Source organism: Malaclemys terrapin, chromosome 5, assembly GCF_027887155.1.
Source record: "Malaclemys terrapin pileata isolate rMalTer1 chromosome 5, rMalTer1.hap1, whole genome shotgun sequence".
Taxonomy (NCBI): domain Eukaryota; kingdom Metazoa; phylum Chordata; order Testudines; family Emydidae; genus Malaclemys; species Malaclemys terrapin.
This window is the reverse complement of record NC_071509.1, coordinates 64,208,135-64,233,171: the sequence shown is the minus strand read 5'-3', so window position 1 is coordinate 64,233,171 and position 25,037 is coordinate 64,208,135. Positions and strand designations below refer to the sequence as shown.

The 25,037-nt window shown below is 41.4% G+C and overlaps 1 protein-coding gene across 4 annotated transcripts in view; it reads left to right on the top strand.

Annotated features, from left to right (window-relative positions):
• Positions 1-25,037, top strand: part of TENM3 (teneurin transmembrane protein 3) — a 982,465-nt gene that overhangs the window by 487,614 nt on the left and 469,814 nt on the right. For all 4 annotated transcript variants that reach the window (XM_054029684.1, XM_054029687.1, XM_054029686.1 and 1 more), the window contains one exon: positions 8,745-9,047. In XM_054029684.1, the coding sequence (XP_053885659.1) occupies positions 8,816-9,047 (232 nt within the window). In that variant the 5' untranslated portion in view covers positions 8,745-8,815. The remainder of the gene's footprint in view (positions 1-8,744; positions 9,048-25,037) is intronic.

Here is a 25,037-nt window from a genome sequence, read left to right as displayed (position 1 = left end):
ACATTTTTCTTTTACAAAAAGACAAGTGTTCCAAATTTGCTGATCTTTTCTGTGATGACAAGTGGCTGTCAGTAGTATTCTACCTAGCAGATATTTTTAAAAAAATAAACACACTTAATCTGTCCCTTCAAGGTAAAGGTGACGGTTTAACAATGAGTGAGAAAGTAACTGCTTTTCGAAAGAAACTCATGCTATGGAGAGAGCATTTTGAAAATGGATGTTTGGAAATGTTTCCATCCTTATGTGACTTTGTTGCTGAAAACGATGTAAGTGTGACACCGATAAAAACTTTCATATCTGCACACTTGAAAATTCTGTTTCCAGGTTTTTTTAACCTGTTTAAAAATCTTCCAAATGAAGAGTTTCAGTGGGTTTTGAACCTGTTTATTAAAAATATAAAAATGCAAGACCTTCTGATTAGTTTGCAAGAACAACTGATTGACATCAGGGAAGATGGAAATTTACTAGCTGAATTTCAACAAAAACCTTTGCATAATTGGTGGATGGGATTGAAAAATGAGTATCATAATTTAGTAAGCACAGCCAACAATGCACTTCTTCCATTTGGATCTACACATCTTTGTGAGACAATTTTTTCAGCTATGACAGCCATTAAAACCAAGGTGCGAAATAAACTGAACTTAGAATCAGACCTTCGAATCGCTGTATCACAAAGTGTTAAACCAAGATTTTCAGAAATAATGAAGCATATTCAATCACATTGCCCTCACTAAAAAGTATTACTATTAATAATATTATTTTAGTGAGAGCAAAAAGGGTTTTTGTACCGTTAATAAATAAAATATTTTTTTTAAATATTGTTTATTTCATCTTTATCTCATCCTTTTTTAATTTCTATTTTTGTTTTATAATGTACATAATATATTAGTACAGTAGTACATGTATATAATTTATACATAAATATACATATATTGGGGGTGCGTGCTCAAAGATTTTTTTTACTGATAGGGGTGCGTGATCAAAAAAGTTTGGAGACCACTGCAATAAACTATTAGTATAACTCTTACTTTGGGTCAGATTCGGCCACCCATATTCACCTCGAGTATAGTCTCACTCTGAATTCAATAGGACTATACGAGTAAGTCTCTTCTCAGCAGGAGTAAGGGTGGCAGAATTCCATCTCCTGAATATTGCATTCAATTTTGATCTCTTCAGCCTGAAAAGAAAGCAGGTGAAATAGAAAAGATCTCAAAAAGGTCATTAAAAGAAGGGCCATATTTGTGTAGTACTGTTGGTGGGACGCATATGTGCTAGGGGTGCTGCTGCACCCCTTGGCTTCAAGAGGGCTCCATTAGATACAGGGTTTACTGTTTGATTCAATGGCTCTCAACACCCCCACTGTACAAATTGTTCCAGCGCCCCTGGTGAGATGTATACAGTTTGAGCCCAAATCAAAGCTTCAGTCAGCTTTGGACCATGCCCTGTATGAGAAGATTAAAAAGAATGGCATTATTTAGTCTGGCAAAGTATGCAGTAGTAGGAGATATGAAAGAAGTATGATGGTGTTTTGATGATTGTGTCCTTTCATCATGTTATAGATCAGAAAATGGAATGCAACATTTTAAAATGACTAAAGTGAAATATTTTTATACCATGTATTGTCCACATGTATAATTCATTTGCCTCAGGAAATTAAGGCAAGTGGTTTAGAAAGCTGCAAGAAATGGTTAGACATATCTCTGAACAAGAATACCATTTGCTATTCTAATTATGTAAAAATGTTATAAGAGGTGTTGACCCTAGTACTTCAGGCCATAGCTCACCACATATAAAGATTGAGAGAGAATTTTTCACACTGTGATTTAGGACTATGGGAGTTTTAATCATTCATCCAAAACACCAGGTGCGAACTGCAGGTGAAGGTAGGAGACTAGACTAGATAAACCAATGATCTGCCCTGGCATAGCAACTCATACTGTATGTTCTTGTAAAACGAATATTTTCAGATAATCATTCAGTTTGGGATTCCTATAAATTAGCCATTTATGGCTCAATCCTGTCTCCTTGGTGCAGCCAAAACTGATCCTGATCCAAGAATGCAGGATTGGGGTCCTTGGTAGGTATTTGATGGTAACCCCAAATTGAATGGGTATCTTTAGATAAGACTAAAAAGAATATAGCAATGTTGCCATACCAGCACAGAAATTGGTGTACATTTCTCCTTTATTATTAAAAACAAGAAGTCATTAGCTTGGTCAGATGATTCAAAAGATTACAGGAGGCTGTAATATCCAGTGGTTCAAACACCAAATCAAGATTTAAGTTATCATAGCAAATTGAAATATGGACATACGTCAGCCAGTACATTGTCCATTTCCTTCAGTATATGCAGAACATTTCAAGGTATGCTATTGTACACACAATATAATCCCTTGCATAGCAGGTGCAGACTGAGAGATTATAGCAGGGTGTTAGTAAAAAGACTGATGAAAACCCAAAAAACTCTGCATGTATGCCAGGAGATATGATGTCCCCAGGAAATTAAAAACTGTATGCAATTATATACATGGCATGTGCTTGCTCTGTACTCATGAGCCAGAGATGCCAGGTTCTTATATGAAATCTTTGATCTGTAAAAATACTGTGGAGAAAGTTTATTTAAATGAGCAGCAGTATCCCACTTAGCCATTAGCATCCGAAGAAGTGGGCTGTAGTCCACGAAAGCTTATGCTCTAATAAATTTGTTAGTCTCTAAGGTGCCACAAGTACTCCTAGCCATTTTAATGTCATTTTGAGGATAGATGATTTAGTAGCTGAATGTCTTTTTGTAAATATTGTACGAAGAAAATTCTCGTTTCTGTTCCATTAATTGGGACAAAGCTATTTGGTAGACCATAAATATTGACATATGGGAAAAGTATTACCTTGAAGGTGAAGGCAAATGTTTCTGTAATATATTCTAAAACTGGTTTAATTCTATTAGGCTTAAAACTTTAATCTGATTTGTCAAGAAAACTGTTCATGTGTCAAATTAGAGTCACTCTTTTCCCTTGAGCTTTTGTATTGTCTTTATTATTTCATGTGTGCTTAATATAAGGCATCGTAGAAGGAGAATAGTCCGTGCATTCAGGTTACTGGGATGCAGCTCATGCAACACAAAATAAAAGGAAAATGAAAATATCTTAAGAGTTTGATGACCAAGGGGTCACTTAAAGTTGCTGGAAAACTTGTTAACACAATAACCACTAAAGATAATTTTATGGTGAGAGAGCTGAGCAGATACAGTAAGTGACAACCTCAACCTCTGCGCTTTATCAGTGGTTTTTGCTGATAAAAAAATACTCAGTCTTCTTGAGAGAAAAAAATAGTTTATTTCTGAAGATGTTCATAGTATGACAGGGTGAAAATGTCATGCAATAATGAGAAAGTACTGTAGTAGAAAGTACTTCTAAAAAATGAAGTGCAGCAAGAACCCTGACCAGAAGCCTTACAAAGCCAACAGCAAGTTTTCCTTTCCTTGACCTGTCTTTGTTGACAGACAACCTAGACTTCAATATGCAGTACCCTTCTGAATTCAGAAAAAATGCATGTTTTGTAGTTCAAGTGCTATCCACAGTTTTCTCGATGAATGTTTTGTCTCATAATTGGAATAGTGCAGAAAGATTTTTACTGCTGGCTAGATTAGGCATATTTATCTTTAGTCTCTCTTTTTGACTCCTCTCTGGCTATGTGTACACTACAGACTATGTCAGTATAATTTATGTCACTGAGGGGTATGAATAAACAGCTCCCCTGAGCAACATAAATTAAACCTACATAAGCGCTCATGTGCACAGCGCTATGTCGGCGGGAGAGCTTCTCCTAAAGACACCGCTTCTGCCACACTCGTGGAGACTTTATTATGCCGATAGCAGAGCTCTCTCCTGTCAGCATAGAGCATCTTCATCAGACGCGTATTGGTACAGCTGCGCCACTGCAGCGCTGAATGTATAGACATGGCTTCTCTTTCTGACAACTTTCCTTCTGTTCTTCCATTCTATAGATTTACCTTATGTAAGTGGGGGAATGGTCCCGCAATTGTGGGAAACTTGCCTGGCTTATATGCTACTTTTCAGTGGAATTGGCTAGCAAAAGGATTTGAGTCCTTGCTCCCACTACCTTTACCCAGAAGCCTACCTGACCTCGAGGACTCCCCTTCTCAGGGCCGGCTCCAGGGTTTTGGCCGCCACAAGCAGCCAAAAAAAAAAAAAAAAAAGCTGCGATCGTGATCTGCGGCGGCAATTCGGCAGAAGGTCCTTCGCTCCGAGCGGGAGTGAGGGACCGTCCGCCAAATTGCCGCCGAATAGCTGGACCTGCTGCCCCTCTCCGGAGTGGCTGCCCCATGCACCTGCTTGCCAAGCTGGTGCCTGGAGCCGGCCCTGTCCCGTCCTCCCCCCCATGTGGCAGAGTCCTTGTAACCCCAACAAGGCTGGGCCAAGGATTCCTGGGGGATTTGACCTCCAGTTTTATCGAGGTCACTTAGGACAGGGGTTAGTGTCCCCACTCCGGATACCCTCTTCGCACTGGATGCTTTCCTGACTCACTGATCACTACATACAGTTCAAAGCAAATGCACAATTTATTAAACAGCAACTAATAATAAAATTAGAAAAAAAAATGGGAAAGGCTAAAGGGAACAACAAGTAACTATGCTTTGGGGGGACGTGGACACCCCAAATGGCAGTCTCTGGAACTCAAAGAAACTTCACAGTCTGTTTCTCACACATCGCAGGCTGCCTTCCCAGGCCCTTGCTGCACTGCAGTGATACTGCAGATCAGACACTTGGTCTGGTAGTGGCTATACATCTTCAGGTTCTAGGCTTCTTCCTAGCATTGGTCCTCCTGTTGGGGATATAATCCCCCTCCAAGTCTGGCCTGCAAGACCTCTTGTTTGCTAGCGTCTCCCTGTGCTGGGCTCCCTGTCCAGGATCCCCCACTCTTCTTCCCAGCTGCACACTGCGCTGGGCTGTCCCCGCCCTACTCTGCCTCAGCACTGCTGCTGTTCTGTCTCCAGCTCAGCTCTGCTCTCTGGGCTGCTGCTCTGGTCCTGGCTGTTTCGGCTCTCCTCTCTGGGCTGTTTCTTTGGCCCCCTCTGGTTCTGGCTGCTGTTCTGCTCTGCTCTGGCTCAGGCAGCTCCAGCTTATATGGAGGACATTGGCTCATTGGCCTTCCTGTCTGTCAGTCAGGCTAACCAGGAGCATTGGCCCCTCCCCATTGACCCTGGGGACTGTCAGTCTCAGGATCTTGATTTCTCATAGGCCCTTCCCCTTTCCTTTGGTCCTGGGATAGGGCCAACTAAAAACCTGCACTAAGTTTCAGTAAGGGGCCAACAGTCCTTTACACTTACATAAGCCAATGATTAAATAATTTTTAAAAGCCTGATCCTGCAAGATGCTGGGCTCTTCCTGTAAGGGGCTGAAGGCAATCAACTCGAATTGACTTCACTGGGGCCATTAAAGATAGCATGTGTTTTACCTTTAAATTCAAAATGTGCAGGATCAGGCTATTGGAGCACTCAGCATTTCACAGGAGCTAAATGTCTTATGCAAAACATGACTACAGTGTGCATGGTATCTTCCTAGTTCATGATGACAGTATAATTGCCATGAAAGTATTCCAATAACTTGGTGCTATTAACCAGCTTGTATTTTCTAGCCTTCTCATTCTTAGCCTGGAGAGGCAGTAGATAACCCAGAAAACTGTCTTTTGAAGTTGTATTGAATTCATTGATTCTGTGTGAAACAGATCAGTAGTTCCTAACACTACAGTGTAGATTAAATCTTTGAGGATTTTCAGCTTTGTATAGTCATGGAAAGCATTGCACACAGGGCTTTGTTTTTATTTTGCAAAAATACTGCAGAAGCTTGAAGCCTCTTTAAAAAAAATCATATTGATCTTATCTTTGATGGTTAGTACTGTATATCGATTTTCTCATGGCACAATTTAGAGATTCCAAGAATAAAAAAGATCTTTAGATATCCTGAAGTATATGGCTAAAAAAAGAGATGTTTCCATATGAAGTCTACATGCTGATATGTAATATTCTAAAATAACTGTTTATTGATAACTTAAAGCAGCTCTATTTATGTTTTTTAAAAAAATCATGTTAATAATTTTATGGTGTTAGATCTGAGCAGATATAGTAACTGACAACCTCTGCAGTTTATCAATGGTTTTTCCTGAGGAGAGGGGAAAATATACAGCTTATTTCTGAAGATGTTCATAATATGACAGCGTGAAAATGTCTAAAATGTTTAGACAACTATTTTTAAATAAAAGGAACAGGGTCATTTAATATTCAGCAGTCTGGGGAGAAAAGTATTTAATCACAAAATGTAGGTCGGTGTGTTTCATATAAAAGGATTTAAAACATAACCTGCACTTAGGGTTGCCAATTTTGGTTGGACGTATTCCTGGAGATTTAATCACATGACATAATCTTTAATGAAAGATTAATCTTTAATTCCTGGACTACATGTGCCTGCACATATCAGTATCCCTAGATTGAATTAACAGTATCATTGTACCTATATCAACTGGTATTTGTGCTAGGAAAAACAAACATTTTGACATGAAAAAGGAGGTGTAAAGTATATTTGAAATTGCCCTAAATGTAAAAGGGAATTTGCTTAAATGAAAAAAAAATTAGCTCTGTATTTAGTATATATGTATTCCATGTAATTTTGCACTTTATCTTGAAATTCCTAAATTGAGATTCACGTAGGTCAAGAAATGTGAGAGCCTTGTAGAGAACTTCAAACTAGATAGGATGATAAAACACCTTTCATTTAAAAAAATTGAATTACAGTTCAGTAGTAAATCAAATACTTGCTTAGAATCATTTTAAGAGAGACAATTAATTAGTTTGTTTGAAATGAAATATGTTTAAAAATGTAATAGGTGAACTGATCTAAAGCAACCTTGGTTTTGTAGAACAGAGAGTGAAAATACAGTTTGATATTGCTTTGTGATAGTCACTGTACATTGTCATTTTAATCCTTTGTCACAAAGGGAATGGCTGCTACCATCACTCTTTGTAAAATGTTTGTGGTACTTTAAATATTCTAAACTGAGAAGGGCTCCAAGGAGAGAGAGAGAGACCGCTCATAGTCTTCCTCCTGAAGACAAAGGAAATAACCTTAACACACAACACATTATATAAGAAACAGCAGCTCCTCAGCTTATAGGGCATGGTCAGATATTTGACTCCTCAGACCTAGGTTTTGTTTATATGTAGTATTTATACACATTTTTAAAATAGTTGGCAAAAACTAACATGAATGATTTTTATGTAAAATGGCAATGGAAATATTTAATATTTTTAAACAATCTCTTTCTGTGTTAGAAAACCAAATGCTTGAGCTTTGTGTAAGAGAACTTGTAAGTGAAACTGAGTACTCAGTTTAAACTGAATGAATCTGGAAATATAGTAAGGGAACATCAGTAACTATAAGAAATATATTAGATTTTAAAAATATATTTTTTTATCTTTACAGTGTCCCTTCAAGATATGAGGACTAGAAAAATTATTTCTGATTTATATTTGCAATGTGAATTTAAATTTGCAGTATTACAACTTTTATCCAGGAGTAGGCACACTGAAATGCACAACCAGGGAGAACTTCTTCCCAATGCCTGTGTTGTGCTTATGTTTCAGTAGCCTGTCATGAAATAGTTTCAGAGTAACAGCCGTGTTAGTCTGTATCCGCAAAAAGAAGAACAGGAGTACTTGTGGCACCTTAGAGACTAACAAATTTATTAGAGCATAAGCTTTCGTGGACTACAGCCCACTTCTTCGGATGCATATAGAATGGAACATATAATGAGGAGATATATATACACACATACAGAGAGCATAAACAGGTGGGAGTTGTCTTACTAACTCTGAGAGGCCAATTAATTAAGAGGAAGAAAAAAAAAAAAAAAAAAAAAAACTTTTGAAGTTTTATCACTTATCACTTCAAAAGTTTTTTTTTTTTTTTTTTTCCTCTTAATTAATTGGCCTCTCAGAGTTAGTAAGACAACTCCCACCTGTTTATGCTCTCTGTATGTGTGTATATATATCTCCTCATTATATGTTCCATTCTATATGCATCCGAAGAAGTGGGCTGTAGTCCACGAAAGCTTATGCTCTAATAAATTTGTTAGTCTCTAAGGTGCCACAAGTACTCCTGTTCTTCTTTTTGTCATGAAATACTAGGTTTGGGTTCTCACTAAAGGACAATTTTCTAAACACATAAACAGCAACAAAAAACATGGAAATTAAACTTTTACATTTCAGAAACAGACACTGAAACAGAAGATCCACATGGGTAGGAAAAAGTCAGGTTCCCCTTAAAAGCATGTACTGTTGTATCTTTCTCAAAAGAAGAAAAAACAAATAGCAGATATTTTCCTTGTGCTGAAACCCAGAAATATTTTATTTCAGGGTTCTAGTTGAATTTGGCAAAGCAGTTTGAGCTTACGTTTTTGGTGCACTCACTTGCACACAGCAGATTAGATATATACTGTAACTTCTGTTATTGTTAATGGGTTTCTTGGCTAATCTATCAGGTATGCTGCTGAAAAATTAAACTATTATGTGTCTTATTAACAACATAGAACTGTGTTTCAGATACTGTTGAACTGTATTTTTTTTTATAAATAGGAACTTTGTTTCTGTGTCAGAAAGACATAGAGAACTCTCAGGAATCAGATGACCACTGATGTATTATTATAATATATATATTTTTATCTTCTTAAAGGTGGACATAAATTAAATGTAGAGAAGAGTTTCAAGTAAGCTGGGCTGATGTGCATACAGAAGGAATGAAGTATGGATGTGAAAGAACGTAGGCCTTATTGCTCCCTGACAAAGAGCAGAAGAGACAAAGAACGACGTTACACAAATTCTTCAGCAGAAAATGAGGAGTGCAGAGTGCCTACACAGAAGTCATACAGTTCAAGTGAAACCCTGAAAGCTTTTGATCATGATTCCTCCAGGTTGTTGTATGGAAACCGGGTAAAGGACTTAGTCCACAGGGAAGCAGATGAGTATACCAGGCAAGGTAGGTAAAGTGTTCTAATACTAACAGTATGCACAATTTGGTTAGTGTGTCAGTGAGGCATTTCGTCTCTGGGTGGGGTATGTTGTCATGATAGTTTTATAAATAATAATAATAATGTATGTAGTACATTTAATTTATAGTTCATTATTATCCCTGCTTTAAAGATAGTGAAAAAGAGACCGAACAAATTAAGTAAACTACCTAAAGTCAAGCAGCAAGTCAGTGACAAAGTTGTGAACAGAACTCAGGTGTCCTGAATCCTTGCCCAATGTTAAGATTATTAGACTACAGCTGTACTTCATCCGATTATCATCTTGCTCAGTGTTATGTCCATATAATGTGCCTAAAGCTATGCATAGATACAAGGTGATAAATAATAAATAAAACCTCTTTTCCAAGGGACTAAACAACATCAGTATGTTTTGTGCAGAAGTATAATAATGCACACTAGCTGTCTAAAGTGTCTGGGGAAGTCTCATGTCAAAGAGAAGTGCCAGTTCTGCAGGGACTTCAAACCCTGTACCGGAAAGGACAGGGACGTTTGTCTGAAAGCCATTCTTATGGAGATGGACCTCAGACCAGCCTCGGAACTGAATCTATCTGAATCGTGCAGAGTACTTTGGCATATGTGTGGAGCACTTCCCCAGCACCGTGTTCTTCCCAGCACCATTCTCCATACTTGGTGCAGAGGAAGAAACGTAAGAAACAGTGCACTGAGCGAGCATTCTTCGGTGCTGAAGAGAGACAAGCAGGGAGGGACTGGCATAGTGAGATCTGCGTCAGGCCATTCGTCCTCCCCCAAGCCACTGATGGCTCCACAGACTCCACGTAGAGCACCAACTCCAGTACAGGACGTACCATTGACTCCCATGAGCAGCCGTGGGCCCAGACGGTTGCTGGTCCCCTCAACACCAGAGGCCTTTCAGGCAGCGAAGGATCTGCTGTCACTCTTGATCCTGTCGACCTCTCAAGGACTCCTGCTGGCTAGGGTGACTAGGGTCAGAAGAGAACAAGGTCTGGCAAGCTCTGTCCTGGTACCGACCACTGCAGCACCATTCAGAGGCAAGCCCTCCATGGTACCCATGCATCAGTCACCATCCCAACACTCTTGGCATCGCCCGGGGGCGGAAGCGGGTACTACACTGTTTTGGTTTCCAAGGGGAAGAATCCTCTTTGGAGTCGGAAGGGGAATTCTTCGCTCCATCCAAGACCTACTGATACCCAGCCTCCGGACTTTGGTACTGGCCCTCCTGCTGGCACCTGGTCACTGGGCCACTGGCTGATGCAGTGGCAGTACTGGAACCCCTGCGGGTTTCCCCCAGTACGGAGGTTCCCTTCCCAACACTCATACTCTGTGGTGTCAGAAAGGTGGGCCACCACCTCTTCCCGCCCAGCACTGGACCCTAACTCCAGCCCCAATCCCGGTGCTGACATTCAGGAAGTGGTTGTGATGGATGTAGTGGAAGCAAAAGAAGAGGGGGGAGCCCCTCCTTCATCACAGGCCTCCTTCTCGTTGTCCCCGGATGAGACAGTTGCAGGCCCTAGAATCTTGCTTTCTCAAGAGGACTTCAGGGCCCACCAGGTCCTCCTGAAAAGTGGCAAACTTCGGTCTAAAAGTGAAAGAATTTAAGGAGTCGGCACACAGCCTGCCGCTTCCTCCAGAGTAGCGTTACCCATAAATGAAGCAATGTTTGGGCCTGTTAAGACACTGTGGCAGACCCCTTCTTCTCTGCCCCACATCTCTGAGGGGGCAGATAAGAAATACTATGCCCCATCAAGCGGGTTTGACTACCTTTACTCTCACCCTCCACTGGGATCCCTGATAGTGTTGGCGGCGAATGAGTGAGACAGACAGGGCAGTAGAGTGCTACCCCCAAAAATTAAGAAGCTCAGAGACTAGACCTGATTGGACAAAAAGTTGTATTCAACAGGCAGTCTCTAACTATGTATTTCCAACCAACAGGATCTACTGGGGAGGTAAGATTTTAATCTGTGGAACTCACTGTCCAAATTTAAAGACGTCCTCCCACAGGAATTGAGGCTGGAATTTGTGGCCATCTTAGAGGAGGGCAAGACTGTGGCTAAGATCTCCCTGCAGCCAGCTCTGGATGCGGCCAACTCAGCAGCCAGGACTATGACACATCATCTCTATCTTCCGTGGTCACAGAAGATTTCTCAGGTTCATAGTGGGGCAACACCACTACCATTTCACCACTCTTCCTGTCAGTCCATGAAGACCTGTGGGGCTGCCGATAAAGTATATGGTGGTAGTGGCAGCCTTCCTCAGGAATTGAGGTGTGTAAGTGTACTTGTACCTCAATGACTGGCTGATCAATGGTCAGTCGCAGGCTCAGGGGCAGCACAACATCAGCCCAGTACCTTCCAAGCGCTGAGTCTGGTCCCAGTTCAGAGAACAGAGTTCATCGGGGCAGTGATCGATTAGACGCAGGCCAAAGCCTTCCTACCGGAAGCCTGTTTCCAATCTATGTTGGACCTGATTTCCAAGGTCAGAATCCATCCACTAAAGACGGTTCAGGTTTGCCTCAAGCTGTTGGATCACATGGTGGCATGTACCTATGTGGTGCAGCACACAAGGCTACACCTCAGATCCCTTCAAATGTGCCTGGCATTGGTCTACTCCCTGAGCAGACACCACCTGGACTCAATACTCACAATTCCATCTCCAGTCCTTGCTTCGCTGACCTGATGGGACCCAGGATCTGTAATGTACCCTTTGCTGCCCATCATCCATCAGTAATCTTAGTCTCAGGCACGTTAGACCAAGGGTGGGGAGCCCATCTCGGGAGTTTCACGACCCAGATTTCTTGTCCTAGGAAGAACTCTCCCTGCATATAAAGGTCAGGGAACTCAGGGCTTGCCAGATGTTCCTTTCCCAGATCTTGTGGGTGTAGGTCTTAATGGACAGGTCTTGATGGACAACACAATGGTGCAGGTCTTGACAGACAACATAGCATCAATGTTTTACATCCACAAGCACGGGGAGGCTCTATCTTCAGCCCTGTGCTAGGAGGCCCTCCAGTTGTGGGACTTCTGCATGACAGCCCTGTGCTAGGAGGCCCTCCAGTTGTGGGACTTCTGTGTGAAACATGCTATTCATCTCAAGGTGTCACATCCCCCAGGAGTCTGAAACGTGCTGGCAGATCACCTCAACAGATCCTTTGCCTCTCACCACGAGTGGCCTCTGCATCTGGAAGTTGTCAGTGTTATCTTCCAGAAATGGGGGCCTCCCCATGTGGACCCGTTCACCACCAGACAAAACAGGAAATGCCATCAGTTCTGTTTGCTGCACGGGCACAGCATGAGCTCCCTCTCTGATGCCTTCCTGCTCTCATGGGCATACAGCCTACTATATGCCTTACCACTGATCCCCTTGGTTCACCAGGTCCTCCTAAAAATTAAATAGGACAAGATGAAGTTTATCCTGATAGCTCCAGCGTGGTCACACCAGTATTGGTTCAGGATGCTTCTGGACCTCTCAGTGACAGTGCCACTTGTGCTTCCACCCCGTCTGGACTTGATTTCATAGGAACATAAGAATGGCCATACTGAGTCAGACCAAAGGTCCATCTAGCTCAGTATCCTGTCTTCAGACAGTGGCCAATGCCAGGTGCTGCAGAGGGAATGAACAGGTAATAAAGTGATACATTCCCTGTTGCCCATTCCCAGCTTCTGGCAAAAAGAGGCTAGGGACACCATCCCTCCCCATCCTCCATGAACTTATATAGTTCTTTTTTTGAAACCTGTTATTGTCTTGGCTTTCATAACATCCTCTGTGAAGGAGTTCCACAGGTTGACTGTGTATTGTGTGAAGAAATACTTCCTTTTGTTTGTTTTTAAACCTACTGCCTATTAATTTCATTTAGTGACCCCTAGTTCTTGTGTTATAAGAAGGACTAAATAACACTTCCTTACTTTCTCCACACCAGTCATGATTTTATAGACCTGTATCATATCCCCCCTTAGTTGTCTCTTTACCAAGCTGAAAATTCCCAGTCTTATTAATCTCTAATCACATGGAAGCTGTTCCATACCCCTAATCATTTTTGTTGCCCTTTTCTGAACCTTTTCCAATTCCAATATATCTTTTTTGAGATGGGGTGACCACATGTGCACACAGTATTCAAGATATGGGCATACCATGTGTGACCTGGGGTGCCAGGGTAGCCCTCATTGGAAATGCCATGGGCAGGATAGGCTGCAAAAGGGAGAGCAGGCACTCCCAAAACTTGTGACTAACACTGAAGTTAAACTCTTCAGCCAGTCACAAACGGTGCTTTTGATCCCCCACACTGGTTATCAATTAGCAAAAAAAGGAAATCACACAGTCCCCTTCATTGCATTCCAGTTCTTTGGCTTCCAGTCAGCACCTAGGTGCAGTAAGGTGAGGAGTTATTTAAAAATTCTTTTCACGCTACAGAATGTTCTTCTGAACCCGAAAGTGTCAGCCACATTGCCAGGTCAATATTGGATCTTACCCAAAATACAATGCTGCCAGCCAATCCTTTAGCATCTAAAACTAAAGGTTTATTATAAAGAAAAAATAACAAAAAGAGAGTTGTCAAATGGTAAAGCAAAGTCCATATATCAGGTTCTTAGCAGTATTGTTGAATTTGGTGGCTTAACAGTCCCTCTGAAACACATTCATAGCTTGGATGGGTCATTCAGTCTTTTGTTCAGAGCTTCAGTTTGTAGGAAAGTCACTCCAGAGGTAAAAAGCAGGATTGAAGACAAACTGGAAAAGACGAAGCTGCATTTTATAGTCTTTTGCCATGTGGCTTGTACTTCCTTTGTTTCAAACACAAGCTGCCCAGTACATGGCATGGAAAGGCCTTAAAGTTCTGTCCATAGGCATGCCCCTACAGGCTTGCTGACTCATAAGGTATAGTCCTTGGCTTTTTTAAATGGGTTCATTGTACAGCAGATGTCCCTTGTTTGGGCCATCAAGCAGGCCTAGTGCTGATTCCAATTTGTCTGGAGGTGTCACCCAGAAACACAGCACAAGTTTGGAAATACAGACATGTCATACATATCTATAACTCATAATACAAAGGTGATACAAACATATAAACAAGATTATCATACTTGGCAAATTATAACATTTTTGCAGATATCTCACACAGCATATCTGGTCAGATTTCTTGACATTTAATAATATTGGTGTCAACAATATCATAAAGTGTCCTGCGTATTCAATACAGTATCACACCATGGATTTATATAGCGGCAATATGATATTTTCTGTCTTCACTTGAACCTCACTTCCCTGCACCTGATGGCATGGTTGCTTTATGGCTGACCCCTGAAGAGCAGGCCTGCTTGGGACAGGTTCAACAAGTCTTGCTAGGTAGTAGAAAGTTTTCCACCAGGGCTACCTATTTGGCCAAGTGGAAACCATTCACTTGTTGGGCATCCGAACAGAATCTCTCCCCATCCTGATCTTCTCTGCAGTCTATCTTGGACTATCTGCTCCACCTAAACATCAAGGTCTGGCTCTCTCATCTATTAAGCTTCACTTAGCAGCCATCTCAGCCTTCCAACCTCCAGTGTATGGCAGATCAGTGTTCTCCCATGAGATGATGGTCAGGTTTCTTAAGGGGATGAAAAGACTCCTCAGGTTCGCGAATCGATCTACCCCTTTTTCCCCCATGGGGCTTACGGGGCCTCACTTTGAGCCATTAGCATCGTGCCCCTTACAGCTTCTCTCTTGGAAGGTCCCCTTCCCAGTAGTGATCATCTCGGACATAAGGGTCTCTGAGAGAAAAGCCCTCACGTCGGAACCCCTTTGCACGGTGTTCTTCAAGGACACGGTCTAGCTGCGCCCCCATCCAGCCTATCTACCAAAGGTGGTCTTACTTTTCCACAACAGCCAGGACATTTTCTTCCTGTCTCCTTTCCAAAACCTCACAAGACCTCTAAGGAATGTCAGTTTCATACATTGGATGTTAGGCAGGCTCTCGCCTTCTATGTTGAGAAAACTAAGCCCTTCCACAAGTCAATGCAACTCTTTATAACAGTAGCAGAAAGGATGAGAGCTACCTGTGTCATCCGAAAGAATCTTGTCCAGGATAAGCAGGTTTCGCCTCCGGCCATCATGACCACTCATTCCACAAGAGCCCAGGCTTCATCAGCAGCATTCCTCGCACAGGTACCAATCCAAGACATCTACAGAGCCGCAACATGGTCGTTGGTTCATACCTTCACGTCACACTACACCATCACCCAACAGGCCTGTGATGATGCCAGTGTAACTTGAGCGCCCTCGTAGCCAAGATGGAGTCTGCTGTGCAGGCAGCTCTAGCCAAGAGAAGGTGCACGCAGGAATGCAGCAGGAAATATCCCTTCCACCCTAGGGGCACCTGTTCCAAACCTCCCAGAGTGAACACACACACACCGGAAAAGTTCAATGGATATATTAAAGGGAGATATTTATTTACAGAGGGATGAGAGGAGAAAAATAACAAGGGGAAATGTAGGGGGAGTAGTAAAACAGGGTTGCATCCAAACCAAGGCCCCACGGGCCCAGTGGTAGCACAGTCTGAAAAGGCAGACACCAAGCAATGTGTCCACACACAGAGTTCAGGAGTCCTGAGCAAAGTCCAGTGGTGAGTCTTGGGAGCTCCTGGTCATTTTCGGTGCCAGTAAACTTTCCGCAACAAACCCCTCTGGTGCCCTCTTCTGCCGCTCTCTGCAAAGCCACACAGAGCGACCACCTCCCCACTTAACTACATAGCAGCCTCCCTCCTTATTCCCAATTCAGAGTAACAAGCCCCAATACTCACAGCCCCATGCAGGTCTGGGCAGCAGTGATACTGGGTCCAGCTCCAGCCTGTCCTTCTCGGGCGATTCTTCCCCGGCACAGTGCTCCGCTGGCTCCTGTCCTGGGGTGTCCCTAATCGGCCGCTTGTCCTTCTCAGGCTTCAGGTAGGTGCCCCGCTACTTTACTTTGTGAGGGCCTGCTTGCTGCAGCCCTTCTCGCTCCAGCTCCAGACCCACCCCTTGGAGTTTTCCTCCTTTCTCTCACTGCTCCACCTCCCCATTAGGAAAAAGCTTTAAAGGGGCCATGCCCTCTAAACCCTAAAGGGGTTACACCAGTTTCGGGAGAGCAGTGTTGCAGTCAGCATGTGCATGAATTCTGAGCGCACCTCTGAGGATACTGCTTGTGAGTCCCCTAGCATGAATGGACAGGAGCAAGCATTCAAAGAAGAAAAAATGGTTACTCACCTTTTGTAACCATTGTTCTTTGAGATATGTTGCTCATGTCCATTCCATGGCCCTCGCTCCTTCCCCTCTGTCGGAATTACTGGCAAGAAGGAACTGAAAATGTGTGGGGGCCAGCGATGCTCTTTACACCAGGGCATATGTGCCTGACTCAGAGGGCATTGGAGCTAGCCCTATGGATACCACTGAGGGGAAAAATCTCCAGCAACTGTGCACGTGGCACTCTCTCACACCTAGCATGGAATAGACATTAGGTTACAAAAGCTTAATAATTTTTTTTTTTTGAGAATCTAAAAATGCTTTAGTGGAAAAAATGGAAAATTATAAATGAAATAAAAATTTTCTGCAATTTATTTTTAAAAAGCACTATTTTTTCTTGAGACGGTTTTGGAATACAATTTTCTACCGGCTCTACTTATGTCAAAGTACGTATAACAGGTAATTATCAATACCATAGTCTGACTCCCTCCTGTTGCTTTTTTTACAGGAGGATAAACAGATGAAGTAGCTACATTAGTGCACTCGTTATTTTCTGTAAAGTGTTCAAACCTCAAGTCATTGTGAGTTTTTTTTTATGACCAAAATTTTCAGCCCATCACTTTATTTGGGTTGAGTTAAGAGGAGTGACCCTTTCTTTGGAGTGTACTTTAGACACTCTCCTGATAATAATAAGTAGAAATTGAAAGCCCAGGATGGTGCATCTGTGTGTTTAAAAAAGAAAAGTGTTAACTGGCTTGGAAGTTAAAAAACAGGATAGTGCCAGACCGCAAATCACAGTGATGATTGAACCAAGTGATATTCTAAACAAAATGAGCTCTCCACCATGCTTGTAGCTATTTCCATCATTTCACACTGACTCAACAGACATTCTAGGCTTCAGGGTGATGTTTGGGGTTATTGGATGTGTGGGTATCTGGGTGGCTGTGTTGCTTTGAGTGTGGGTTGTGTTGGGCTGGGACAGTTTTGTGAATTTGTGCAGGTGGTGGATGAGGGGTGTGTGCTTCAGTGAGGGACTGTTATGTGTGTAGTTGGTTTGTGTGTACGAAGGTTGTGTTGGGACGTTTTTGTTGATTTGCGTGCATGGGAGCCGAGCCAAGTAATCCACCATTCTACTTCATATAACAATGAAAATGTGTTGCATGCGAATTAGCTGTAGAGTCAGGGTGGTGATTTGTTGAGCTATCTCTGATATCAGAATAGCTTAGGACAGTTGGCATGGCATAGACGCATGCCTTACTATAGCTGTACACCTCACAGGTGTAATTTGTAAACTGAAAATGACTGAGAACTTAAAATCTGGAGGTAACAGACTGTGAAACCCAATGATGATTCATTCTGGTGATATTCTGAACTAAAAGAGCCTTCAGCCGGGCTTGTAGTTGTTTCCATTGCTCCACACTGACTCAACAGACCTAATAGACTTCAGACCTAATAGACTCCTGGAACCTTATTATATAGATATTATAAAAAAAAATTCTGGCCTTTACTAAATGTGCACATGGATTGTTGTCTGAACAGAGAATTATCTTTTTAAAAAATAAATAAAATAGCAGTGAAATATCCAAGTTGTACACTTATATAACTTGGCTCGTTATACTCATGTTGCAGCTTACGTTGTGTTTTTCTTCATCTCATTCACAACAGTGCTACAGTATTGCAGCTAACATTTATACACAAATATAGGGTATGTTTGGCAACTGTAGGACTGGAATATGGTGGTTTTTAGTAATGACATTCGGGCCTGTTTGGCTTTCTGTTTGGTCTTTTAAGTCTTTTTTGTATGGCTTCCTCTAATGCAGGGGTTCTCAGACTTTTTAACTGATGACCCCTTTCACACAGCAAGCCTCTGAGTGCAACCCCCACCCCCCATACATTAAAACACTTTTTTAAAAATATATTTAACACCATTGTAAATGCTGGCGGTGAAGCGGGGTTTGGGGTGGAGGCTGACCGCTCACGACGCCCCATGTAATTACCTCGTGACCCCCTGAGGGGTCCTGACCCCCAGTTTGTGAACCCCTGATCTAATGCAAGCTGTATTAGCAGCTCTGGGGACTACCTGTAGGTTTGATGGGGTCAAGTTACTGATGGCTTGTTTTGCATTCTTAGATAGTTTCCCTTTGAGTCATCCTTGACCTAAGAGAATTTGCTTCTCCTGGTCTTGCAGAGTGACTTTGTGTGTTTTTTTTTTTTTTTTTAATAAAGTATCCCAGGTCATTCCAAAGCATTATAAATATAAAAAAGATATTTTTCCAATATATATTTTTGTTTTCTCTTTAAAAATACATATTGTGTACAGAGCTACATACCAATGGTCCTAATTTAAACCTCAAGTTTGCTAAGTGAATGGGGAGTAAAATCTACAAAAACAATTAAAATAAAGTAAAGGCAGAGGTCTACTATACCCTCTCCCTACCCTGCCCCAACATATCCCCTCCACCTCATGCCAGGGCTGGGGAAATGGGTGTCTGTCAGCTGTACACAAGCAGAGAATTCCCCTGCATAAGGAGTTTCTCCTAAGTGTATATTTTAGGGACAAGGACATTGTGACAGGGTGCCGGGCAAAGCATTGCTGATTCAGCCCTCTGTCACGCCAGCTCCCATTTCGAGGAATAAATTAGAGCTGGCTGGAGGTAACCTGGCCCTAATTGGGGAAGCAGAGACATCTGCCACCTAATTAGCCTGGGGCTGTATAAAACCCTCAGAGGAAGGAAACTGGGCAGGAGACGGGGAAGCAAAGGAAGGGAAAAGGCAGGGAGCAGAAGTAGGGAAGTAGCTCATCCCTCCTGCCTGCAGATGGTGAAGGGCCAACTGTATATGATGAAGTGGTGGTGGGAACAAGTCTGTAAATAAACTGCACCAGTGGCTACTAACCCCAGGGTCTCAGAGTGACTTTGTGAACCTAGTAGAGGCAGGAGCCAAGGGGGCCCTGCCGCACTCTGCTACAGGAATATAAAAATAATTGAAAGATCAGATACGGATTTTTAGGGAGGTGCGATTTAGGCAACAGCTTTTTGTGTATTTTGCTCAGTTTAGTAACTAAAGGAAGATAGAGATTCTTGTTCAAATGTATTTTGATGCCAGAGTACACGGTTTTGGTTTTCAATTGTTAAATGAGTTAGATCATTTTTCATTTACTGTGTTTATAATTTGTAATAGCTTCATTGTGGAGAAATAATTGACAATTAACTGAAGACAAATTTAATAATCTTTTTTTAAAAAGTCTGATATTTTCCTCAGAGAACAGCCCCTAGCATCCAGTTGATGTAAACAACGAGTCCAAGCCTAATTGTACTGAGGTCAATGGGGACATTTTTTATTATTATTTTATGTAGTCAGTTTTACATTGCATTTTTCAATAAATAGCTAGTCTTTGTCAATCTAATTTTTGATACTGGATGACATAATTTTCAGGCAAATGTTCACCATCAAAAAGGAAAATATGTATTTTTGGTACCCTGTAGTTTTTTTGGAGAGGGAGAGGATGGTTTTTTTGCTAGTGATAATTTTAGCAAAAGGTGGAGGATATTTAAAGCTATGAATAACAAAAATTCTGGTACTGCTAAGTCCCTGGTTATGCACACAAGTAGTCCAGTTGAACTCAGTGGGACTGTTCACGTGCTTAAAGTTAGGTCCATGGTTTAATACCTTCCTCAATCAGGGACTAAAGCAGAATGTGCAGAACTCAAACTTGAAGTTCTTTCACAAAGAGAAATAATTCTTAAAGTTTGTCTGGTACATAATAAAGAGCAGTCATTCAATGAAAGCCAAATGCACTCCCCTAATAATAGAAAATTTCCAATTGATGTTAGTGAGAGCAGGATTGTGCCCTAATACTTGTATAAAAATAACTTACTAAACTATATCTGAGCAAAGAATTAAAACAAAGCAGCCATCTTTAAATATCTGAAAACATTCCAAAACAGATTGGAAAAAAGAATCGAATACAGTTTTTAGCACAAAGGGTGCAAGTGTTATTTTTAATCAAGATGTTGTTTTTTAAAAATCCTATTTGTTTGTTTACATAAATTTACTTCATTTCATTATATAAAATACAATTAGTGTTTGCACTATATTTTTCTTAATAGTTTAGTATATCTGTACAAAGCACTTTTACATTTATTTTGCTTCTCGTGTATTTGACTCATTACCACTCTTCCAAATATATTCTCTTATTGCACTATTAGATGTTCATTCTTACTATTTAAGATATATAAGAATTTCAATTACTGGAATATTTTGTGAAAATTTCACAGTACACCTTAAAAATGTCTGATACTTTTGGATTTTTTTTTAAATTGTGGTTGTTCCCTTTCAAACTGTCATATTGTTGCATGCAAGAATGTTGATCCTGTAATCTGTTCCACATGGGAAGACCTTTACCCCTGTGTAGAATACCACTGAAGTCAAAGGGTTTCTTTACAGGGACTGAGGGCTGCCTGTACAGATCAGATTTTGGGATGAAATATGAATTTGCACTAAGTAATTACCATATTTTATCAGAAGTGCTCCAATCTCAAAAGCAAAGGTAGAGGAGTCCTCTTCCATTGTAGAGCCTCGGTGAGGCAATGCATAGGTTATGCAAGACTTTATTTTTGAAGGTTTGATTTGAAATGTAGCCTGCATGTTGTCTTTGTAGCTGGCAGCAGGAATGACTTTGCAATGTTCACTAAACATTACAATTCACTATCTGTACCTGGCTTTCAACCCAAATTCCCTTTTCCCCCCTTCAGTTTTATGACTGCAAATACCTATGAGTACATTAGTGCCATTTATTGCATGAGGATACTTAAACAACTAAATTACATTAACTGCACCAATAAATATTTCCAGGTGAAGAAAGAGGTGCTGGTCTTTAAAAGTCAGGTCTTTTTTCCTTGCTAGTGCTGTAGATTAGAAATATGGGATGCAGTCAAGAAAAGCTGCATGTGGTGGTTTGTACACTGCCTGCTATATCATAGCGAATGTTATCATTCCTCACCTGTGTGAATGCAATTCTCTGATCTCCCCACTCTCTGAATCCACCCACCTTGCAAAGCGGGGAACTGAAAAGTACTGTTGCTTGGATCTATTTATTTATTTAAAAGAATGTGAACATTTGTGAGGCAGATATATTGTTTTGAAAGACTGCGTACATTAATCACAACTCAAGTCCTAATTAATGTGACTTAAAGTTTATTACTTTTAAATATTAGCTTCTCAAATTGATTCATTTAGAGAACAAAATGATTAATCTTTTTCTGTCACCATAAATGTCAACTGCAGGATTAAAGGATTTTGATAGTCATGTTTATTCAACCTTAAACTCCTGTATTTAAACCCACAGGTTAAATAGCTCTTTCTTACCATTGTTTTATATAGGAATTCCTCTTCTCTCCCTCACCCCCTGGCGCGCCTTTTCCATTGAAAAGCCTTATTGATGATTAACTAATTTTGGCCATAAAGTAGGCAAGTGGTTCTTTCTGGAACCAAACCAATGTGCTTTGTAGATTAGCTACCAGAAGGTCTGAACAGTTACATGTGGCTTAGTGCTGTCCTACTGAAATGGAGCCAAGTAATCCTCTTCTACCTTGGTCTATTTTCCTAGAATCTGTGACAGCTTTAAACTTGTATACAGTGTACCTTGCCACCATGCCAATCTCAGTTCCATTTAATAAACCTCACTGTGTTTCTGCTTGATTCATATTTATTAAACGCCAGAGCAGGACTCTGCAATATGAGCATTAGATTTGAAAGGATACCTCAGTATCACCAGTACACTCTGGATATTTCAGTGATTTTGAGCAATCACGTACCCTTCTGCCAGAGTTTTCTCTTCTATAAAATAAGGATAATAATGCTCACCTACCTCACAGGGGTGTTGTAAGGATTAATTAGTTTGTTTGTAAAGTGCTTTGAAGATAAAAACACTGTAAGTGCTAAGTAATATTATCATATTATTATGTGCTAGTAACTTTTTAAAGTGACCATAAGAAATTAATTGGTTTTCAGCTTGCAGGAGATAAAAATCAGTTGATTTTTGAAGTTATTCTGTTACAGAGTGCAGCTAAGATAAGCATTTCACTTGTATTTGATTAGTTGTGCAGCTAGTGCTAACCCGCATTCACTCAGCCACATACATACTTTCTCGAAGGCAGCAATCTAGTTGAAATTAGCTTCTTGTGCATGATGACTCATGGAAGATCTATGGCTCTCCTGTCTTTGCAGCCATAAAGAGTAATAGTTATTCTTTGGAGGGAGATCAACTCTTTCTTTATTGGCTGGAGAATGCCTGATTAGGCATTTTGTGGAGCCTGAGTCTACAGAGAAGAATCCCTGACTTCAACCCAGTTACCCTATTGTAGTGTAAGGTAGTCAGGATCTTGATTGTAATGGTAGGGACTTCTCTGAATATGGACAGGGAATCTCCACAAACACTTCCTGCCTGACTCAAAGTGAAGTACTGTAAAGTAGAGGAACCACTCTTGCTATTGTGGTCTTGTCTGGTTGACAGGTCATTGATGTATAGACAGGACGAGGTGTATATCTCTGCTATTAACACACATTCTTTCTTAGTTATGTTGAAGCCAATGGACAGCATACATGGTTATCCAAGGTTGACTTCAAGAGTGAGACATGGAATATGAGTAAGGGACATATGCTTCCCTTCAGTCTGTGGTAGCAAAGGGGGCGGGAAGTTCAAAAGGCCTACTGACTAGAACATGGGACTGGGAGTCAGGTTTCTAGTTCCAGCTCTTCCATTGTAAATTATAATGAGTTTATTGGATTGAAGGTGCCATAATATTACTTATTTTATTAAAACCTCAGAAGGAGATGGTGGAGTGAAGCCAATAGAGCTTCTTTACCAACCCCCAGGCCTGTGGAAACTTCTCCATGCTGGCTTCATGGAATTGAGGTTCCACACGCCTGGCTGCTGTACATAGCGGCCTCTCACTAAACATGGTGGTAAATGCAAAGTAAACTCATGCTACTCTACACTTTGTGGAGAAGTTACAGAATGCATGCACAGCATGGGGCAGTGGTAATACAGACCTTCAGGGAACTATACTACCAGGGAGGATGTGTAGGTCAAGGCATTTATTTGTGCAGATGTCCTGGGATCTGTAGGATAAGAGGTAAGTGCTAGCTCCTCAAAGATATTTAGACACCTAACAAGGGTGACCATACATCCTGTTTTGGCTGGGACAGTCCCTTTTTTAAGCCCTGTCCAAGCATTCCCTACTTTCTTGACAAAAGTGGACATTTGTCCTGTTTGTTCTTGCCAAGCCCCGGCCTGGTGTAGGGGCCAGCCCCACGTGGGGAGGGGGGCTCAGGCCAGCAGTGGCTGGAATCAGTGCTGGGGGTGGGGAGAGCGCTTGGGCTAGCCCCACAAGGTGTCCTGTTTTCCCTTTGGGAAATATGGTCACCCTACACCTAACTCCCATTGAAATATGTAGGTCCTTTGAGGATCTGGGCCAGATTTCCTTGTGGATACTCTAATAAGTCTGAATTGATAGGCTGAGTCCTCCTTTTCTGTCCATCTGAAAACCCCTTCCTGTGAAAGGAGAATGGATTAGATATTTTGTAAATTGATTATGCCATTTTCCTGAGAAGAATCTTGTTGTAGGGCTTTATGCAAAGTCAGTGTTCAGCCCTAGATGAATTTAATCCAGAGCCCTGGCAAACCATGTCCTATGTACCCCTGTAGCTCTGCCCCCCATTTGGAGTGGTTGTAGCAAGGTCCTTTTCCTTGCCAGGGTGGCAGAGATAATGGTACTAGGGCTCCCTTCTCTCCACCAGGAATAGCAGGAGGGCCCCCTCTTTCCTCCAGGACAGCAGGGATTGAAGCAGGGAAGCCTCCCTGTACACACACAGCTGCTGGTGTGTATCAGCTTTGATGAATGGGCAGGGCCCGTTGCACTCTTCTCCTTCTGCCACAAATTCGTCTGCCAGGGTGACCTGCACCCTGGAGCAGTACACCTTGTAGTTAATACCCCATTGAGGGTGCTAGAGAAGTTCATACCTCTAAAAACTATTGTTTCAGGCTCTCTGCAGATTCAAACAGACATCAGACTTGGGCAGACATCACCAACTGCATCAGTTACCCTTGCGTCACATTTTCAGATTTTTCTTCACAATCATGAAGCCTCTAGAATCTTAATTTAAAAAAAAAAAGCTGAGATTCTGATTTCAGGAGCTGGGGACCAAAATATGGACCTGTAGTGCTTTGCTCCTGATCCTGTACAGTCACTGAAAGGTATTCTCAGTTTTTAAATCCAAGAGACAATCATTGCCATCGCTCGCAGGCATTCATATAAATTCCTATATAGTATTTATAGAACTATTAATAGCTAAGCTGAAAATGCACAATTCAGTTTTATAAAATGCCATTTTTCTGTAAATGTAGAAATTTTGGATGTGGTCATGCAATCCTTATTTCATTGAGTATTTACATTTATAGGTTGAAATCAATAGGAGTACTTGTATAAGTGTTCACAAGTGTGAGCAGAAGTTGTGCAATTGGGATCTTGATCATTACTATTATTATAAGTATGAAAATGCAAATACCATTTTTGATCTAGATGCTTATCTGACCCTACGGAAGCCCCCAGACAACTCCAAGTGGGAAACAGGGACCCCCATGTAGTGGTATGTAGAGCCCTGTATTCCCTTAATTCAGTTCTGTGACTGGGCAGTCTAGTAGCTGCCACTATATAGACTATAAGGCCAACCTGCCATTGCTTGCAAATCCAAAATTTGTTGATATCAACA